We start from the raw sequence: 19,335 nt of genomic DNA, 5'->3' as shown, positions 1-19,335 counted from the left end.
ACACACACACACACACACACACACACACCCCGATCTCTTTATTCAAAGATGAGGTAATGGAGGCCTACAGGGTTGAATGATTTGCTGAAGGTCCCATGGCCAGGTAGGAGCAGGCCTTGGACCAGAAAACCCCAGTCCTGTGATTTCCACACTCCCAGTCACCCTCTATCCTCTTCCACCTGTGATTGATAAGACCAGGCTCCTCCCTGAGTCCCCACCCCCACCCTGCTCTCCCCATGCTGAAGGAGAGATGCCTGTTCTGTAGCAAGCACCCTCCAGGAAATTGGGGACTCCTATGGGCAGGGAAAGAGGGAGCCTCTCCCTGATGCAGTGGCCAAGAAGTTTGGGTGAATCTTACGGAGATGATCAGAGTGCAGTTGGCGTGAGCAGAGCTCAGCAAGGAATCATCCAGAGGTAGCTGGTATCTGTCCAGGTCAGGAATGGAGAACTTCTTGTAGTACCTGTGGGGACATACGGAGGCCATGGGGACACTCAGCAAGATAACCCCAAACAGTGGGCATCAGGCCCTCTGCCACCAAGCTTCCACACAGCTGGAGACGAACAAGGGAAGCCAGTCAGAACGCCAGTATTTTGGAGCTTAGTGGCTGGCCCTGGAAAGAAAAGAATAAAAGGCCTTATGGAAGGTCCAGCAGTAGAAGAGCAGGGCCAGTCATGATTCCTTGATTAAGCCAGGGGTTAGAGTGATTCATCCCAACCTTATTCTGGCTTTTCACCCAGTGTCTTCGCATCCTGGGTTCTGTTTCCAAGGTTTCTGCATTTTTAAATAAAAACTTCTCCCTCGCCCACCTTTATCTTTGGGAGTTCCTCTGGGCCGCTTCTGCAAGCTTGGGACTACCAAAGACACAGAAGAAACCTGGAATACACAGATAGCTCAAGCAAGCCGGGCCTCCTCTGCACCCCAAGAAAATGGGATCTGTGTGCTAACAAGGGACAGAATAAGGACATTGAGGACTGTCCTCCAACACTGGGGACTGGCAATTACCATTTAATGGGACTTCCAACTGAAGGCCTACACTACCTTTTTCCTCCTTCGGGATCTTTCAAGGCCTTGTCAGCTGCCTATACTTTACAGCAGGCCAGAGGGAAGTACATCCACAAGGAGAAAGCTCCCTGAGAGGGCAACGCATGTGACTCATCGTGGAAGCTGGGTTTCCGGGGCTTTACAGAGCTTCGCTGGCCCTGAGACCCCACTCATCTGTTTCCACACACCACACACGGTCCCTGTCATCTGCAGGTGCCAGTCCAGAGATGAATGACCCCTTTTAGTAAAAAAACAAGCAAAAAAACCCAGATAGCAACACCCAGCCCATAATGTGTGTAACTGGACTTTGTTTTGCAGGAAATTTGACCTCCTTTAAAGAAGAGGAAACTTGGGCTCAGAGAGGTGAGATGTCTTGCCTGGTTTCACAGCCGTTGTCAATGGAGTCAGGATTTAAGTTCCTTCTCCTGGTTTGGTGCTTATCACACCAGAGCACAAAGAATGGCCTGTTCACCTCTAGCAACAGGCCCGTTTGGCATTTTCCTGGTGGAAGTGCAGCCTAGGCTCTGGCCAGTGGCCGCCAGACCTGTCCCCTGGGCACAGCATCAGCGCTGCTGCCGAGGACGTGTGGGCTGGGAAGGGAAACGCTGCAGGCAGGTACAAACAAACTCAAGTGAGGGGCCTGGAGAGGACGGGGCTTTTAATACTTCAGAGGAGCCTGGTCCTTGTGGTGACAGCTACCCCGAGTCCACTTCAAAAGCCCTGATGCCCTGGGGACTCAGAGTTGACATCAATGCAGCACTTCTGCCCCACTCTCCCTGCCCAAATCCCTCAGTTTAGCAGAGGCTCTCAGGGCCCCTCTCCTCCCAGGTTCCCCACTCCCCACCAAGGTGCTGGGACCCATGGCAGGAAAAGAATGTTTACTTAAAGGCTGACAGTTCAAAAGGAGTGGGGGCTGGGGGATCCTAATGGCACCACAGGTTTGCTTTATTTTCCAAAGCTCTGCCCCAGGGAAAGGCAATCCATCTGCCTGCGAATGGGGTGGAATGCCGGCCTCATCCTCTTCCTAGCCAGCCCAGGCTGAGGTCTCTTCCTGGGGCCCTTGGTCTGGCCAGCAAAGGTGGCAGACACTGATAATAGGGGAGAGTCAAAGGTTAAACAGCAGAGATTAGATGAACACAAAGGCTTGTTAGGAAGTGTTAACATCTTCCCTGCAAATATACACAAGAAGCAGAACCAAGAGAGGAGCCGCCCAGCCCAGCCACACGCATCCCAGCAGAGCCCACAGGGCCTGTGGAAGACCTTCCTGTGCAGAGCATGGGGATACCCTTCCTGCCTACCTGGCTTGTGTGCTGGGCGGACAGGGACACACCTGTGCACCCTCAGAGGGGCCATGTCAGGCTGTAGTCCCCAAGCTGGGATCATGGGACTGCAAAAAGAATCCTGGGGCTTGGCCTCAATGACAGCAAGATCGAAGGGAACTTGAGGTGTGTGGCTTGCTCCCCACTTCCCTGTCCTACTCCCACCACCTTTCATGAGCAGCCCAGCCCCTTCTCACCCCCATTCCCTGACTTTGGGGTTTGCCCTGAGGCACTGCATTTGACTTTCTCACCAGCACCTGGACTAGAGAGAGACCCATTGTGCCTCTGGAGAAGTCAGGATGCTTAGCCTTAGGCAGCCCTCAGTAGGTAGCAGACATTTCCTAGGCATCAACTGGGTCCCAGGCCTTGAGCTGTGAGCTGGAGACTTAAGGATAAAGAAGAAACAAGGCCACATCCCTGCCTGAGGAGAGTGTTGTTTCTGCTAAAAGCTAACCTCATAGCAGGTGGTTCCTGGGCTTTTTGCAGGTGCCCAACACTCCCCCATTTCCACCTCCCTTCACTGTCCTCAGTATCAGGCACACATGAAAGGCGACATTTATTAATGCTTATTCTGTGCCAGGCACTGTTCCATACACACTAAGTCCTCAAAACAACCTTTTCAGGTTGGTTACTCCAACTACCCTTTCACAGGAGAGGAAACCGAGGCATGGAAAAGTTAGGTGTCTTGCCAAAATCACAAACTTGTGAATGGAGACGCCCTAATTATAAGTAGTAACTCCCCAAATCTCCCGACCCCTCCATCTTTCCACATTCTCACCTCAAAGAAATAGGCCACCTGGTCTAGGATCCCTGCATCTCTCCAAGGATGGGGCAGGTATGAGGGGTGGGCTCCCCGAGGAGCCAGCCACCCTGCGGGTCCCCACAGCACAGTTTCTAAGACAGGGTAGTCTTCCTTTCTGAACCTCAAAGGTGTTCAAAAGACGTATGTAGAAGCGAAGGCCCTCGGGAGGACTCCCGGCCCTGCCCTGTGACCCTGGGAAGGCCATTTAGCTTTGGGGCCTGTTTCTTCCTCCAAATTCCTTCCTCAAATGAAGGAGCTATCCTAGATGGACTTCAAGTTCATGGAACAGGCCAACTCTGTACCTCTCTTCAACGTGTGCCAAAAAGACAGCTCCTTCATTTTGGCTATTTCAGCAGTGACCCTCTGCACCCCATCACTCTCTTCCCACTGTATCCCCTTCCCAGTCCTTTCCCAACCCACTCTCCCTTGCAGAAAGGCCAGATCTTCAGAGAGAGACTCTGAAGGACAGGCTGAGAGAAATAACAGGGCGGGCCACTGCGGACAGTCACACTGTCCCACACAGTGCATGCCCACCTTTGGACAGTGTGATGATCAGAAAAAAAGATTTTTAAAGTATCCTAAGAAAGTTAAACACTGCCCAAAGGAATAGCCATTAAGCTCTGTTTAATTAATGGTAGTAAAGGTATAGGACACACTACTCCAGGTAAAAGAAGAAAATGCCACTAGGCTCAGGATTAAGGGTTTAGTGGTCCCCCTCGCCTACCTCCCAGCAGAGGGACCTGAGGAAGGCTGGGCTGAGTGGCGCTGGGCCACTGGACCAGAGGCTCAGTGTTGGCTCCAAAGTGGACACTGACAAACTCCTCCCCCCTCCAACTGCTGGCCCTACCGCGCCGGGGGCACTGCCGCATCCCACCTGGCCTCACCCATCAGTCCAAAAACGTCTCCTACTGCCTTGGGCACTGGAGCGGGCCTGTAGCCATGGAGCTCCTGGCCAACAGCGCCACCTACGGCTGGATAGGCTCAGGAGATGGGACCCAAAGGACCTACCCGCAGATGAATTTTTTTGGTGAGTTAGCTAGCCTCTCTTTTCTCACTCCCCAGTAATCACATTTCTGTCTGATATCTGTATTCGACAGTGACCTCTGGGGGACAAAAGGGAGGCAGCAGCCAGCTCCACAAACTGCTGGGCTGCAGATTCAAGTGCTATCAGAAGCACTTTTGTTCCCAGTTTGGACCCAAGGCCTCTTACGCCAGGGAATGCTTGCTGAAGCACGGAGTTTGTTTTCCTAAAGGCAATTTCTCTGTTGTCTGAAATTGCTAAATTCCACTTTAGGCACTGACTCCTGTTAATGATGAGAACAATAACGGGAATAAAGTGCCTTTTGTCTGAGGGCTTCAAAGTGCTTTATAAACGCAAACCCTTATTATTATGACTTTATATTTATAGACAAGGTCCACTGCAGGGGCTACTGGCTGCATGTACAGCAATAATCCTGAAATTAATTCATTCATCTCCACCCCTTCCCTGTCCCCTTAACCCTGCCAAAGTGACGGGGGGGGGGGAGGAGGGGGTGTCATAAGAGGTGGGCAGGACCCAGGGCTGCACTGGGGAAGCCTGGGGAGCCACGCTGCTTCCCTGTGGGCCTTGTGGACTTGAGGGAGGTAAAAGGGGAGGCTGGCACCACACCACCTGAGGAGATGGACAGAGCTGGGTCCTCCTTACTGCATGTAAACCAGAGGGGCACCTCTGGGCTAAGCTTAGCACCCCATAAGGCACAATGGGTGACTTCATAGCTTGTGGACCAGTAGCTCATAAAACCTCCCATGTCAATGCCCCGAATCTATGTCGTGGGAGTTGGTCCTACACTGCAATCCCTCTGGCCCACAGCAAGATTGATTCATTACAATGCTTTTCCTTCTCCTGTGGTCAGAGCTCCGGAAACATACATGGGACTGATGCACTTCCAAGACGGTCAGCCTGGAGGCAGCCTTGCCAGGATCACATCTCCAGCTTGGCCATCTTCTGTTCCCTCAACCCTATATTTTGCCTCCCCGCAGCAGACCACAAGGGGAGGAGCAAAGGGAAGTTGAGTGCCCCTTTTGAAACATAAAATGAGGCTTCCAAGAGGCCAAAGCACCTGCCCACTGTCCCTCAGTCAAGGAAGGGATTAGATTTGCTGCTCCCAGGCCAACCCTTGAAAGTCCTGTAACTGCCACCTCAGACAAGTGTGCCTTCCAGGCCCTGGCTCCCTGCCAGCTCCAACAGTGCTATCACCAGGCCAAGTTCACCATGGCCTGGAACAGCCAGAGGTCAAAGTCACAATAACCTTACAGCAAAACCACTTAAGATCACAAGTTAGTAGCCAGGTGAGTCCCTCATCCCCTCATTTATTCAACAAATGTTTATTGAGCTCCAGTATGTGTCAGGTACTAGACCAGACCCTTGTTCAAATTTCCCTGCCCTGATGGAGCGGATTACATTATTCCAGCTGGTTCTGCAGGGAGGAGGCCCTGCAGCTTTCAGCACCTACTGGGGTTGTAGTGCAGCTCTCTCCCCTCCCTCCCGCAGAGCTGGAAGAGGAGGCTTCTTTGAGGCCCCCGCCTGGGGGAGGGGGCAGCCTGAGCCAAACCCCAGGTCACAGCCCACTCCCACCCTGTTCATACACAGGCACACCACTACCCACCACACTACTTACTTTTTGTTTGTTGTTCTGACAACCACACAGCGCTCCTTTTGGTCCGCACAGACGCTATAGACATCCTGAGGGTAGGGGAGGTTTCGAATCCGCCACTGGAAGCTCATCTTGGTGTCCTTGCGCATGAAGATGGGCTGCAGGAGGCAAATCCAACTCCAGGACTGCTCTTGAGAAGGGGTAGGAAGGGGTGACTCCCCCCTCCACAAAACTTTGCCCACAGGCACAATGGGAGACAGTTCTCCTCAGCTCCCTCTGATGCTGTTATCGCTGTGACTACCCTCGCCCTGGGATGGCCAAGTAAAAAACCCTTTGGGTATTCATTCAGGCAACATTTCTAGACTACTGTGTCCATGTGGGCACACTGGAGATGAGGAGGTGAAAAAAACATGGTCCATCCTCGGGGGCTGGCAGCCCACTCCCCACTCAGCCCCCGTACCCCAAGACACCTGACATACGTTGGCATTGCTTTCCTTGATGAGTTCAGGCCCCAGGCTCCCTGCTCCATGGGGCGCTGGCTCTCCCACCTCAATCTGCCACTGGCCCAAGGCTCCCAGGGCACTTTTTACACGCCACTTTCTCACTGGGGAGAGAAGGAAGCAATGGGATTATGGGGATGAAAGGGGCTCTGCTCTTTTCTGCTGAATCATGGATATCACGGGAGGTAAGAGAACAGGATAAAAGTGGGAGCTATGGGCTTTTCCAATGGTTTGGTCGATCTGAGCGGGGAACTCATATCCTCTGAAATCTCAGCTGAGCATTTCAACATTAGACAACGTATATAGGCCATATCATCAGTTACCAGACAAAAGGAACTGGAACAAACTCTGCAAGGAGCCAAGTGGAGTTAAGAAACCCCCAGGTGTGGCTTTGACTAAAGGGAAAATGCAAGGGTTAGGAAAAGGGTAGCTACTGGTAACTGGGAAAATTTGGATCCCAAAAAGTGAGTTGACATGCATTTTTTTTTTCCATCTAAAAATGTGCAAAGGAAAAATAAAGTAAGAGGGTGAAAGCTGATTGGCAGATTTGTCTCATGACTCAGAAAATACAAATGTAGAAATTTACTCATTTCATGTAAGCTTAAAACAACAGCCCCAAAGTTGTATTTAAACAAAATTTTAGGCACATATCATATTTTAAATGCATTATTTATAGAAGACCTAATGGGAATTTTTTGTGAAGTGGAATCATCCTTTTATAATGCAAACAACCAACCATCTCTATTTTACCTTCTTTTACAACCAAGATGTTTGCATAAGATTTTTTTTTTCAAATAAGGTGCATACATTATGGAAATTATAAGTGAAAAAAACTAGTTCAATGGATGTTACCTGAAAAGCCCTGCCAGGGTTTTTGGAACCCCACTCAGCGGTGTCATTAGGACTGCTGTCATAGGGCAGTGCAGCACTGTAGGGGGGCCCTCAGGAGCTGTAACCTCTCTGTTCCTTTCCCTTCCTGCTGCATTGGGGTGTCATTGTGCCTGAGCAGCCCAGGTGCTGCTAAAGGCCAGCAGCCTTTCTGAAGCTGTTGTAAGGAGCTAAACAACTCAAAAAGGGCCAGGGATTCTGCCGCAGCTGTTCCTGTTAGCTCCTTTTCCTGGGCTGGGGGATAAGAGCTGCTGTCTGATTCTCTGAATCAGGTGAGCGGGTGGGTTTCTTTGAGACCTTTTGAGCAGCTGTGCCAAACCCAAACACCCTCACTGCTCTAAGTAAAGCATGCAAGCTGAACACAAAAGTATGCTGTAAAATTAGAATTTTCCCTTGAATATGTGCTTTTACAAGGTCTGCTGCATTCTGCAGTGTGATTTTATTACGTCTTAGGGCCAAAAATTCTCCCTAGAAACACATTTCCAAGTTTATAATGAAAATTAATATGGAAGCGTAAAACTTGGAAATATGCTTTACAGGCAACTTTTTTTTTCCCCCGCAAATACTTCTACTCTCTTAAGTGAATGGGCTGTGACCGGGAGTATATCCAAATCTATTCATTTAACATAGCACCTCACTTAACTGGAAGCCAGCCTTCTGGGGCCCTCTGTCACAGTCACAAACTCAGAAGTGACAAATGCTTCCAAGCAGCGGCTTATTGTGAGAAGATCCACACAGCTCACTCTACACTGTAGGAAAGATCTCACCTAGATTCTCACTCAGACTATGTATAAAATGCTATGTGTAGAATAAGGCAGAAAATTGTTTCCCCGGGCACACTGGCAATAGCATTAGGGGACAGCCCACGCTGGAGAGCAATGTCAAAACTACAAAGTACGAGGGGACCATTTAGTGTGAGGGCAAACGAGCACCCTTAGACCCTGAGGGGATCACTATATAATGGAACACAATCATCACACATCTTAAAGGTGGAGGTTCCCTTAGAAAACATCTAGTCTAATGCCTGTATTTTAAAAATGGGAAATAGTGTTTCTTCCCTTGCCACCACCCTCCAAGGGGGCAGAGTATGAAGAATTACCAATGCTCAGAGAGAGAAACTAACTTGCAAAAGCCACAGCTAAAATTCATGTCTCCCAACTCCAAGTCCACAATTTGAATCATTAACAAAAGGCTAAATTATATTCTATAAATGTTCAATAAACATACATGATATTTAGAAAGGTTTCTATTTTCTTAAGTAGCTCTACTTCTTTTTTTATATTTTAGCCATTAAAAGAAAGGTATTGATGACCTGAAAATGTAATTTATGAAGAGTACCTCTAACTATCTGTGGCTGGATAAGTGAGGCACTCCTGTAGTCACGAGCCTTGTTAAATCATATGTCCTAATGCATGATACTAGTGTGGCCAGGAGAGGCAATTCCGACCCCAGGGTTTCCTGTCCACTCCTTTACTCCATGGAATGCTGGGTTTGCCCAGAAGCCTTCCCAAGGAGTACCCTAAGGAGGAGGGAAGTCGGCTACTCATTTCTTTACCACAGACCTTAAAAAGCCACTCAGGTTACAGGAGCTTAGTACCTTTGGTTGTTTCACCTTGTTTTTTTCCAATACCTTGGGATTAAATTCTTTGTTAGAACCAGAAGAAAGTCTCCTTACTCATTCCCTTATAAGACCAATAAATGATTTTGGTGAAGTCCTTATTTTTTCCCATGGACATGGGCATGAACGCACACGTGCAAATCCACACTTTGTCTTGTCTTTCTTGTCCTGTCTTTGTTCCTGAACTCAAGGACAGCTCCTGCGGCAACAGAAGACTGCTTCCACCTGCTGTCACTCTGATTTGATTATATGTTAAACCCAGACTGGTGTGTGCAAGGCAGCTCCCTGGGACGCTGTCATATCTTCCCGGCTGAGCCTGGGCCAGTCCTTGGAAAGGAGACTTTCAATGACCCTGTAAAGGGTCTGATGGGGAATATACGAAAGAGGCAGCACCTGGGGGCTTTTTCCTAAGTCAGCAGGAAGCAGGCTGATGTCCCAGACTGCTGAAAGGAGGCCCCATCTTTCAGGTGGGCTGGAAAGTAGAGGTCCTAAAGGCCTCTTTCCCCAAAGCTCCAAGCCCTGGCCCACTTCCAATGCGGATAATTACATTCCCCTTTCCTAAATACTCCCTGCAGCTTAAACTGGATGCAGGATTCCTCTTTTCTGCCCTAAAACACTGCAACATTGCTATGTGGCTATTAAACAGCTGCCACGTCCCATCCCTGAGGAGGCTGAAGGGAATCGAGAGGGTCATTTATAAAGCCGGTGAAGTGCTTGGGGATGAAAGTGCTCAATATCCTCCAAATGCAGCCTGGGGTGGTTAGGCTGGCGGTCAAATACCAAAGCAGATTAAGCCCGTAATCCAAATGTAATCGCTAGGGGATGGCCTGCCCTTCAGCCTCTGCGCCCCTGGACATGCTGTGTTCTTCTGGGGCTGGTTTGATGTTCCGATCATTGTTATGGGGCCCTTCAGTTTTTTCCTCCTCTATGAATATATACAGCATTCATTGTGAGAGATGAGAAAGAATAGCATTGAGAGGGTAGAAAAAATATGACACTACTATGCTTATTAACGCTGACTGGAAGAACTCCATCCTAGACAGATGCACTAATGGCAATTCTTCCTCTATAAATTACTTTCTGAGTTTTTCTAACAGAAAACTAGTCTGGCCAATTATCAAATTTATATAATTAGCTGGGAAAATGGAAACTATTCCCATTTATGGCCACTAAAACACTGTTCATAGTTTACTTCATAGAACGCACAGGTAAAAAAGTCAGTGCAGACCCTGGAATTATTTATATTTAAAAGTTAATAATGAAGGCAGCTGGTTAGCTCATTTGGTTAGAGTGCAGTGCTCATGGCACCAAGGTTGCTGGTTCAATCTCCACATGGGCCACTGAGATACGCCCTCCACAACTAGATTGAAACAACTACTTGACTTGGAGCTGATGGGTCTTAGAAAAACACACTGTTCCCCAATTAAAAAAAAAAAGTTAATACTGAGACAGTTCTAGTCAAAATAGTGGAGTAGGTAAATGCTGTGCTCACCTCCTCCCAGGACCACATCAAAATTACAACTGAACTAATAAAGACCATCTTTGAGAACCACCTGAAGTCTAGCTGAACAGAAGCCCTATAGCTAGGATATACAGAAGCCAAATGGAGACTGGCAGGAGGGGCAGAGACACAGAATGGGCTGGTCCCACACCCACGTGTGGTGGTTAAAAATGAGAGGGAAGGCCGGCCGAGTGGCTCAGTTGGCTAAGAGTTGACTTAAGAGCATAAACTCTGAGCAACAGGGCCGCCGGTTCGATTCCCACATGGGCCAATGATGCTGCACCCGAGCTGAGCTGTCGCTGAGCTGCCAACCGGTGGCAGGATGGCTTAGCTGGTGTAACAAGACTGTCTGTTTGATGGTGGGCTACGCCCACCCGCAACTAAGACTGAACTTGGCACCTTGAGCTGAGCTGCTGCCCGAATGGCTCAGTGGATAGATCATGTGCTCTTAACAACAAGGCTGCTGGTTCGACTCCCGCATGGGATGGTGGCTACGCCCACCCGCAAGTAAGATTGAACACAACTCCTTGAGCTTAGAGGCCATGAGCTGCCAATGGGAAGCCATATGGCGACGGCACCCTCCACAACTAAGACTGAAGGACAACAACTTGGCTGGTCCCCTCCCCCAATTCCCTGACAAAATCTAAAAAAAAAATCGAGAGGGTTATCTCAGCTGTGGAGGTACCCTCTGAGGAACGAGGGGTTCCAGCCCCACACCAGGCTCCCCAGCCCAGGGTTCTAGTGCTGGGAAGAGAAGTTCCATGACTTTTGGCTGTGGAAACTAGTGGAGACTATGACTAAGTGAGACAGAGGGCAGTTGGAGTGCCAGGCACTCCTCTTAAAGGGCCCACACATGGACATACTCTCTGACAGGCTCACTCTGAGCTCCAGAGCTAGGGCAGCAGCATAAAAGGCACCACGGACATATGAAGAGGAACTGAATTGTCTGGCTTCAAGGCAAGGGCTGAAGGGGCCGCTTTCTCCTAGATAGAAGTGCTGACAGAAGCCACTGTTCCTTTGTTGAGACCTACCCCCACCCAGTCTGCAGTGCAGGAGGGCGCCATATCTGGGTCTCCATCAACCCAGCTAACACCATTCACCCCATTCTGGTGATTCCCTGTGACCACCACCTCACTCAACTTGCAGGCCCACCCAAGCTGCTTCCAGTGGCTTTCCCATACAAACGGCCTATCTTGGCTCACGCTATGGACTTGACTAAAATCTCTCAAAGGTTCACAAACCCCAAACAAGCAGCATCTGACCTCAGCATGCCCTGTACCTCTTGCTAAGCAGCCCCAAGCCCAGCACTAGCAGCAGCCGGCCTTAGTTTGCAACTTAGCCTCTCCCAGGCACCTCCAAGCCAAGCGACAACCATCTGCAGATAACTTTGTAGCTCATATCAAGTGACTGTATGCAGGGCACAGGCAGCAGATGACATTTGCCTGTACCACAGCCCCTTCCTAGAGGCCCCAGAAGCAACACACCAACAAAGAGATAGGAAACATAAAAATGATGATTGAAAACATAAAAAACAACCAGTCAGAAATGAAAATACAATAACCAAAATGAAGAATACATTAGAGGGAATCAATAGTAAATTACATGAAGCAGAGGATCTTATCAGCAATTTGGAAGATAAGGTAGCAGAAAACACCCAATCAGAACAGCAAAAAGAATACAAAAAATGAGGATAGTTTAAGGGGTCTCTGGGACAACATCAAGTGTACCAACATTCGCATCATAGCAGTACCAGAAAAAGGAGAGAGTGATCAAGGAATTGAAAACCTATTTGAAAAACTAATGACAGAAAACTTCCCTAACCTGGCAAACAAATTAGACATATAAGCCCAGGAAGCACAGAGAGTCCCAAACAAGATGAACCCAAACAGGCCCATACCAAGACACATCATAATTAAAACACCAAAGGTTAAAGACAAAGAATAGTAAAAGCAGCAAGAGAAAAGCAGTTAGTTACCTATAAGGAAACTCACATAAGACTGCCAGCTGATTGCTCAACATAAACTTTGCAGGCCAGAAGGGACTGGCACAAAATATTCAACATGATGAAAAGCAAGAACCTATACCCAAGATTACTCTACCCAGCAAAGCTATCATTTGGAATCAAAGGACAGATAAAAGAGCTATCCAGACAAGAAAAAGCTAAAGGAGTTCATTAACACCAAACCAGTATTACAAAAAATTTAAAGGGACTCCTTGAAGAAGGAAAAAGAAAAAAAAAATAATAAAATGGCAATAACTACATATCTGTCAACAATTATTTTAAATGTAAATGAATTACATGTTCCAATCAAAAGACATAAGGCAGTTGAATAGACAAGAAAACAAGGCCCCTACATATGCTGCCTATAAGAGACTCACTTCAGATCGAAAGATACGCATAGACTTAAAGGGATGGAAAAAGATATTTCATGAAAAAGGAAATGAAAAAAAAAAAAAAAGTTGGAGTAGCAATACCTATACCAGACAAAGTAGACTTTAAAACAAAGAAGGCTATAACCAGAGACAAAGAAGGACCCAGAAATTCCACTTCTGGGTATTCATCTGAAGAAACCCAAAACACTAATTTGAAAAATATATAAGAATCCATAGCTGAACGTTATTTTAAATAAAACTGCAGTATTATTTACAATAGTCAAGCTATGGAAGCAATCTAACTGTCCATCAATAGATGAATGGATAAAGAAGAAGTGGTAACTATATATAATTGAATATACTCAGCCATAAAAAAGAATGAAATCTTGCCACCTGCAACATATGTGGAATATAAAAAACAAAATAAATGAACAAACAAAACAGAAACAAAGTCATAGCTACAGAGAACATTGGTTGCCAAATGGGGGGATGGGTGAAAAAGGAGAAGAGATTAAGAAGTGCAAATTGGTAGTTGCAAAATAGTCATGGGGGTGTAAAGTACAGCATAGGGAATATAGTAAGTAATAGTATAACTATGTACAGTGTCGGATGAGTGCTAGATTTATCGAGGTGATCATTTCTTAAGTTTTACAAATATCTAATCACTATTACACCTAAAACTAATATAATATTGTATGTCAACTGTAATTGAAAAATAAAAAAATTATTAGAAGAAAAAAAAGTTAATAATGAACACTATTTTGCAAGGGCAGCTGGTGGGGGTATGGTGTGATGGTTAGAAATGGGTAAGAAAAGGATCAGCTGTTCAAAGGACCTATTGGCTGAGTGGGGTGTTCCCCTCTGCCCATCTCTGTCCTGCTCCCACCAACCCCTACTCAGGTCATTCTGGGGAGAGCAAAATTTAGTAAAAAGAAGAAAAGCAGGGTTAAGTATTCTCAATTCCCAACAGTTGTTGATTAAAGCATAGGCTCTTAATCAGACAGACCTAGGTTTAAATCCTACCTCAGAAACTAACCAGCCACGTGATTCGGAACAAGGTGCTTAACCTCTTGAAGTTTCCAGGTTTTTATTTGCTTGTTTTAAATGTAAAATGCGGACAACAGTACCTACCTCATTGGGCTGTAACGAGGATGATTAAATGAGATAATTCACATAAAGCACTTAGTATGGTGCTCAATAAAAGTTACGATATGAATATCATTATTAGGTCAACTTGAGCCAAACAATGTTCTCCTATGAACCTCCATTTCTGCTTTAAAAAAAAAGGAGTTTGGAGGCCACTGTCTATTCCCTACCTGCCAAGAGGAGAAATGACAGGTTAATGTGGGGTGCTACAAATGAAGGAATCTGGACCTTTTTCATTTTAATTTCATGTCCAAGCACAACTAAGAGGCCTGGGTTTTGTTTGTTTGTTTTTATAGCCACAGCAGCTATAGCTGTTTGATTTGCTCTGTGTAGAGAAGAGAGGTGACGCTGGGGGCTGGGGGAGAGGAGCTGCAGCTAGTCTCTAGCCTGGTGACGGTGGTGGTTAGCCCACGTGACCTCTGCTTTCATAAACTCGCCCCTGTTAGGCATTCCAAGGCTGTCACCCCCTGGGAGCGCTATAAATTACAATGCATTGTGAGGATATTACTACTGTATTGGTTTCCACCAAATCAGTGTCATATGCTAAACACATCAAGATTTTTAATAGCACCAGACTAAACCAATTGGGACTGGAGCCCAAGCAGCTCATAATAAGGAGGGATCAACACTTTACTCTGTGACTGAACATGCGCAGGACAAACATTTTAAGACTGGGGACTAAGAGAATGCAAACCAGTATAATCTGTGTTGTCGGTTCTAGACATTTATGAGCTGTCAGAAAAGGGGAAAAAGAAATTCCCTCACCAATACTACCTGTCGATCAGACTCAGGAAGAAATTAAAGTCAAGAATAATGACAAGAAAATAACCCAGTGCATGATTCCATCATTGGTCTTAGCATTGCAGGTAGAACTTAATAAAGAGACCAACTCCCATTGCTGACAGCCTCAGGCCCTGGGTCAAGGAACCAGCCATCTAGCTCTGGGAAGTCAGTTAATGCTGATGTGCGGACCTGAGAACAGAGAATGGACAAATCAAATAATTCCCAGAAACCCAAGCTGGAGCCTATTCTTTGAGAAAAGGAGCTACAGGAACGCAAATGACAATGCTGCAAAAATCACTGTCTACCCCCTATTCCCTTTGATTCAGATATTCTCCAAGATAAGGTCATATTTCATAGTGTAGCCTCTAGGGCAAGGTCAGAAGCTGCTGCCTCTGGTACTTGCTTGTTCCTAATGTGGCTTCAATAAAGAAAACAAACAAACAAAAAAGTGCAGTGAAAGCCTGCCATTACCATTACAAGGTTCACTTCCAGGGCCACCTTCTCTGTAAAGTTTTTTCCCAGTGGTTTCTCTACATCCCCCATTCCCACCTTAGAATTACCCATTCCCTCATTTGTCTGGGGGTGGAGTGGGGCTTACTGGTCAAACGGACTTCCATTCCACTTGTGGTGTCCAGCGACCTCAGATTATTTTCAGGAACAATCTTGCTTCAAGGACCTCAGTCTCCCCTAGCTTCCACATTTGGTGCTGGGCTCCTCCCTCAAGCCTCAGGTTATGAGTATTCACCTGTGCTTAGGTCACTCCAAGTGTTCCTAAGGTCCCACTGGGAGCCCCTTTCACTTACCAAGTAGTTCACTCGTCTTCTCATCATATTCTTCTGCCATTTCCTTCCCGTCTGGGAACAAATAGTGCACCTTCCTTCTCCCTAGCACAAAGCAGAGAGTGCCTTACCCCCAAGCCTCTTGCCTTGCACCTTGCAGATCAAGGGGCCTACCTGGGAAACATCAATAGCCTTGAGCATACTGGGAAACCCTCCCAGAGCCTCCCAACTCCTTGCCAACCATCGCCCACCATTACTTTAAAACGTCCTGGGACTCTCACTTTCTGAAGCTTTCTCTGAACATGTCTTTGCTCTGCTGTTTCCTCTATGAGAAATAGCTCCATACTACTTTTCATCTCCTCCTTGCCCTTGACCTCCTCCTTGCCTTTCAAAATCTAGCTCAAATAACAGAGGACTAATGTCCAGTAGGCAGGCCCAACATACATTTAATGAATATGAGCCTTAAAGCCCTTAACTAGCTATAGGTGCCACTTGAAACTGTATCTGATCTACCAAGTCTTTTCCCTGTCCAATTCACTCCCCTGGGACACGGTTCCTTAGAGTTGTTCCTAATATATATTCTAGGGAAATGTACCCCCAAATTTGTATGCCTCTCAGCAGGTCCCTAGATCACACCATCCTTAATCATTTGGATGGCTCCAAGAACTGGAAGGGGTTTTCCTGTCGGGAGTAGAGGACAAGGTGCTGCCTGTGAGTGGTGTCTGGCCTGACTGACCCTCTCCTCCCCCTGGAGTCCAGTCTTGAGTCCAGGCAGGATGCAGTGCTTACTACTGGCCAGGCACTTTTCATGTTTTATTGCATTTAATTGTCACAATAATCCTACGTGCCCCCATTACCTGTATTTCACAAAAGAGGAAAGTTGAAGCTTACAGGTCATGCAACTTGTCCAAAGTCATAGCTACAGAGCAATGGGCCGAGGCGTAAACTCACTTGAGGCCTAAGTCCATGCTCTAATAACCAGGATCCAAGCATTTATTGGTCATATTTTTAGTGAATTACCTGTTTAGGCCTTAGCCTATTTTACTTGGGTATTCACCTTTTTTTTTTTACTAATCTAATTGAGCTTTGTATATATTAGCCATGTGTCATATATGTTGTAAATATTCCATTTCAATTGCCTTTTAACTTTGTTTAAATTGAGTTTTCCCAAACAAGTGTTTAATTTTTATATAGTCAACTGTTTTTACCTTTATGGTTATTACCCAGAAGTTGTGTTTAGAATATCCTCCCTTGCCCAAAGATTATATAATATTTATCTATACTTTATTCTAATACATATTTGTTATATATGTACATATGTGGATATAAAACATTTTAAGGATATTAGTATGATATTTTGTTAAAAGAAAAAAATATATATGTGTGAGTGTATATGCATGGAAAAATATAGTGTATATATGAAAATGTAAATTTTTATTATCTCTGGATGATAAAATTATGGGTGACGTTTATTTTTCATATTTCCATAATGAACAAATTATTTATGAAAAAAATATAAAGTGTATTAGGTTCTCATTACCAACAGCAGTGATTCTTGGTGGGAAGGCGGTAACATCACCCACCCAAGCACCCACATACACCCCAAGAGGGTAAATCTACAGGAGAGGTTTGACAAGGTGTATCCATATATTTAATATTAGTTTGTCTCTTTTTTTTTTGCTTGAAAAAAAAAACTAACAACATTGTTTTGTGTTGCTATTAACAAAAAAACTTACCAAAATCCTGGGTGATGAAATGTTTGCTTCAACACTGTCCTGAGACCAAAGGAAGTGAAAGCAGGGACTTGAACAGATATTTGTACACCTATGTTCATAGCAGTATATTATTCACAATAGTGGAAGCAACCTTAGCGTCCATGGACAGATGAACAAACAACATGTGGTATGTACATACAATAGACTATTATTCAGCCTTAAAAATGAAGTTTTGACACATGTGACAACATGGATGAAACTTGAAGATATTATGCTAAATTAGACAGTCATGGAAGGACCAATACTGTATGACTCCACTTACATGAGGTTCCTATAGTAATCGAATTCATAAAGACTGAAAGTTGAATGGTGGTTGCCAGAGGCTGGGGGTAGAGGGAATGGGGAGTTAGTGTTTAATGGGTATAGAGTTTCAGTTGAAGATGAAGAATTTCTGGAGATGGGTGGTGGTAATGCTTGCACAACAATGTGAATGTACTTAATTCCACAGAACTGTACACTTAAAATGGTTAAAATGGTAAATTCCATGTTCTGTACTTTTTATGATAAAAACAAAAACCACTGTCCTATAAGATAACATTCAAAATCTTTAGCTTGGCATAGGAGATCTATCACAACATACCCGAATTTATTTGCAATCTCTCTTTATTTTCCACCATTTCCCCTCATTGCTTCTTGAGAAAAGGGACCTTTTATTCACCCTTGCACCCTAGCACCCAGTACCTGACACATTGTAAGTGGTTCTTAAAACTAACCGGGTGAGTGAGTCAGCCTCACTAAATGTTTTGTATTCTCCTAGTAATCAGCCATATACTTTCACACCTCCATGCCTTTACAGGTGAGTTACTCTTCCTGGAATAGCCATCCCTTCTTCTCCATTTAGCAAATGCCTATTCATTCTTTAGGACCTATAAACATCACCTCTTCTGTCAGGTCTTCCTTCAAAGAGCTGATTATTTCCCACTTTGTGCTCTCATAGCATTTTATAGAAGATTCCAACCTCTATTTAACACACACTCTTATTTATTTACATGTCTTTTCCTGACCACTCTGTGAACTCGGGAGACAACACGTATTTCTGCTCTAGTACACAGCTTGGCACATAGTAAAAGCCTCCCTAAATCCTACGTGAATGAATGAGCAAATGAGCAGCTAATTTTAAGTTCCATGCTTCCCTGATTGGCCTCTGCCTGAGGATGTGAGTCTCTAGCTGGTATCCTAAAAGCTACAGGAATTCAGTCCTAATTCCTTCTGGCTGCCAAGTGGTTCCAGGAAGGGACCTTGAAGCACGGGGTGGGAGTGGGGGCCTACACCAGCCAATCCCATGGTGACAGAAAGTCAGACTCCATACCCCTCTGCCCATGTCTTCCAGGTGCAGACCCGGGCCCTCACTCTGTCTCCCCTAAAGAGCCAGGGAACATTTAGAGGGTCACTTACAAACAATATTACCACTGGAAAGGACCTCAGAGATAACAGGTAGCCAGTCCATCCAGCTCATTTTACAGATGAGGAAAGTGCGGTTCAAACAAGTAAGGGGGGCGACTTGGAGAGCCCCGGGTAAATGAACGGCAGAGCCGTTAACTAGAGCCCAGGTCTGCCGCCTCTCCATGACACCAGGCTTCCTTCAGCAGTAGAACCCCCAGACTGAGGTTCATGGGACCCCAGGTCAAGATGCAGTTGTAGCACTGACTGGTTGGGGGAGCTGGGGCTGGTCTAAAACCTTGTTGAAACTTGGATTTCAGTTTTCTTTTCTGTACAATGGGGTGGAAATTTAACAGCCTCTCGGGTGAGGGGCAAATGACGATGAATGTGAAAGGAATTACGTATTATTTATTAGTAACAGAACTCCGAGCGGAGCGAAGTGATATACAGGAAATTAGGGGGTGTCCAGAGACACGTATTCCAATCACATCATCTCTCTGGGGCTGTTTCCTCATCTGCAAATGCAGGACCTGCTTTGGTGGCGATCGCCACCCTTCCAGCTCTGCCGTCCCAGGCTCTGAGGCCCCTCCTGGAGGCGCGAGCGTGGAGGGCTGGGGAAAAGGACAAGGGAGCTCACGGGGGGCCTTGCGTTACCGTCCTGCAGCAGCGCCGTCTTCTCGGCCGCCCGTAGGCTCTCCAACCAGCCTGTCACCGCCATCTTCCCTCCGCCCAGTCGCGCGCCCAGCCGTTGCCATGGCGACCATTCCGCCTGGGGTCACTTCCGGCTTACCCGGAA

At 46.3% G+C, this 19,335-nt stretch overlaps 1 protein-coding gene across 6 annotated transcripts in view; it reads right to left on the bottom strand.

Moving 5' to 3' along the window:
• The window catches only part of DPCD (deleted in primary ciliary dyskinesia homolog (mouse)), a 21,281-nt gene extending 1,956 nt beyond the window's left edge, over positions 1-19,325 (bottom strand). The window contains exons 1-6 of one of the 6 annotated variants that reach the window (XM_019636314.1): positions 19,194-19,280; positions 17,121-17,159; positions 15,409-15,489; positions 6,267-6,400; positions 5,821-5,954; positions 359-461 (exon numbers count right to left, since the gene is read on the bottom strand). In XM_019636314.1, coding sequence (XP_019491859.1) covers positions 359-461; positions 5,821-5,954; positions 6,267-6,400; positions 15,409-15,448 — 411 coding nt within the window. In that variant the 5' untranslated portion in view covers positions 15,449-15,489; positions 17,121-17,159; positions 19,194-19,280. Of the gene's footprint in view, positions 1-358; positions 462-5,820; positions 5,955-6,266; positions 6,401-15,408; positions 15,490-17,120; positions 17,160-19,176 lie in introns of all 6 variants that reach the window. The other 5 variants (XM_019636311.1, XM_019636312.1, XM_019636315.1 and 2 more) reach the window with 5 other exon arrangements.
• Positions 19,326-19,335: the final 10 nt, after the last annotated feature.

Source organism: Hipposideros armiger, unplaced genomic scaffold (assembly GCF_001890085.2).
Source record: "Hipposideros armiger isolate ML-2016 unplaced genomic scaffold, ASM189008v1 scaffold_28, whole genome shotgun sequence".
Lineage (NCBI taxonomy): Eukaryota > Metazoa > Chordata > Mammalia > Chiroptera > Hipposideridae > Hipposideros > Hipposideros armiger.
This window is presented reverse-complemented; position numbering and strand designations above follow the sequence as displayed.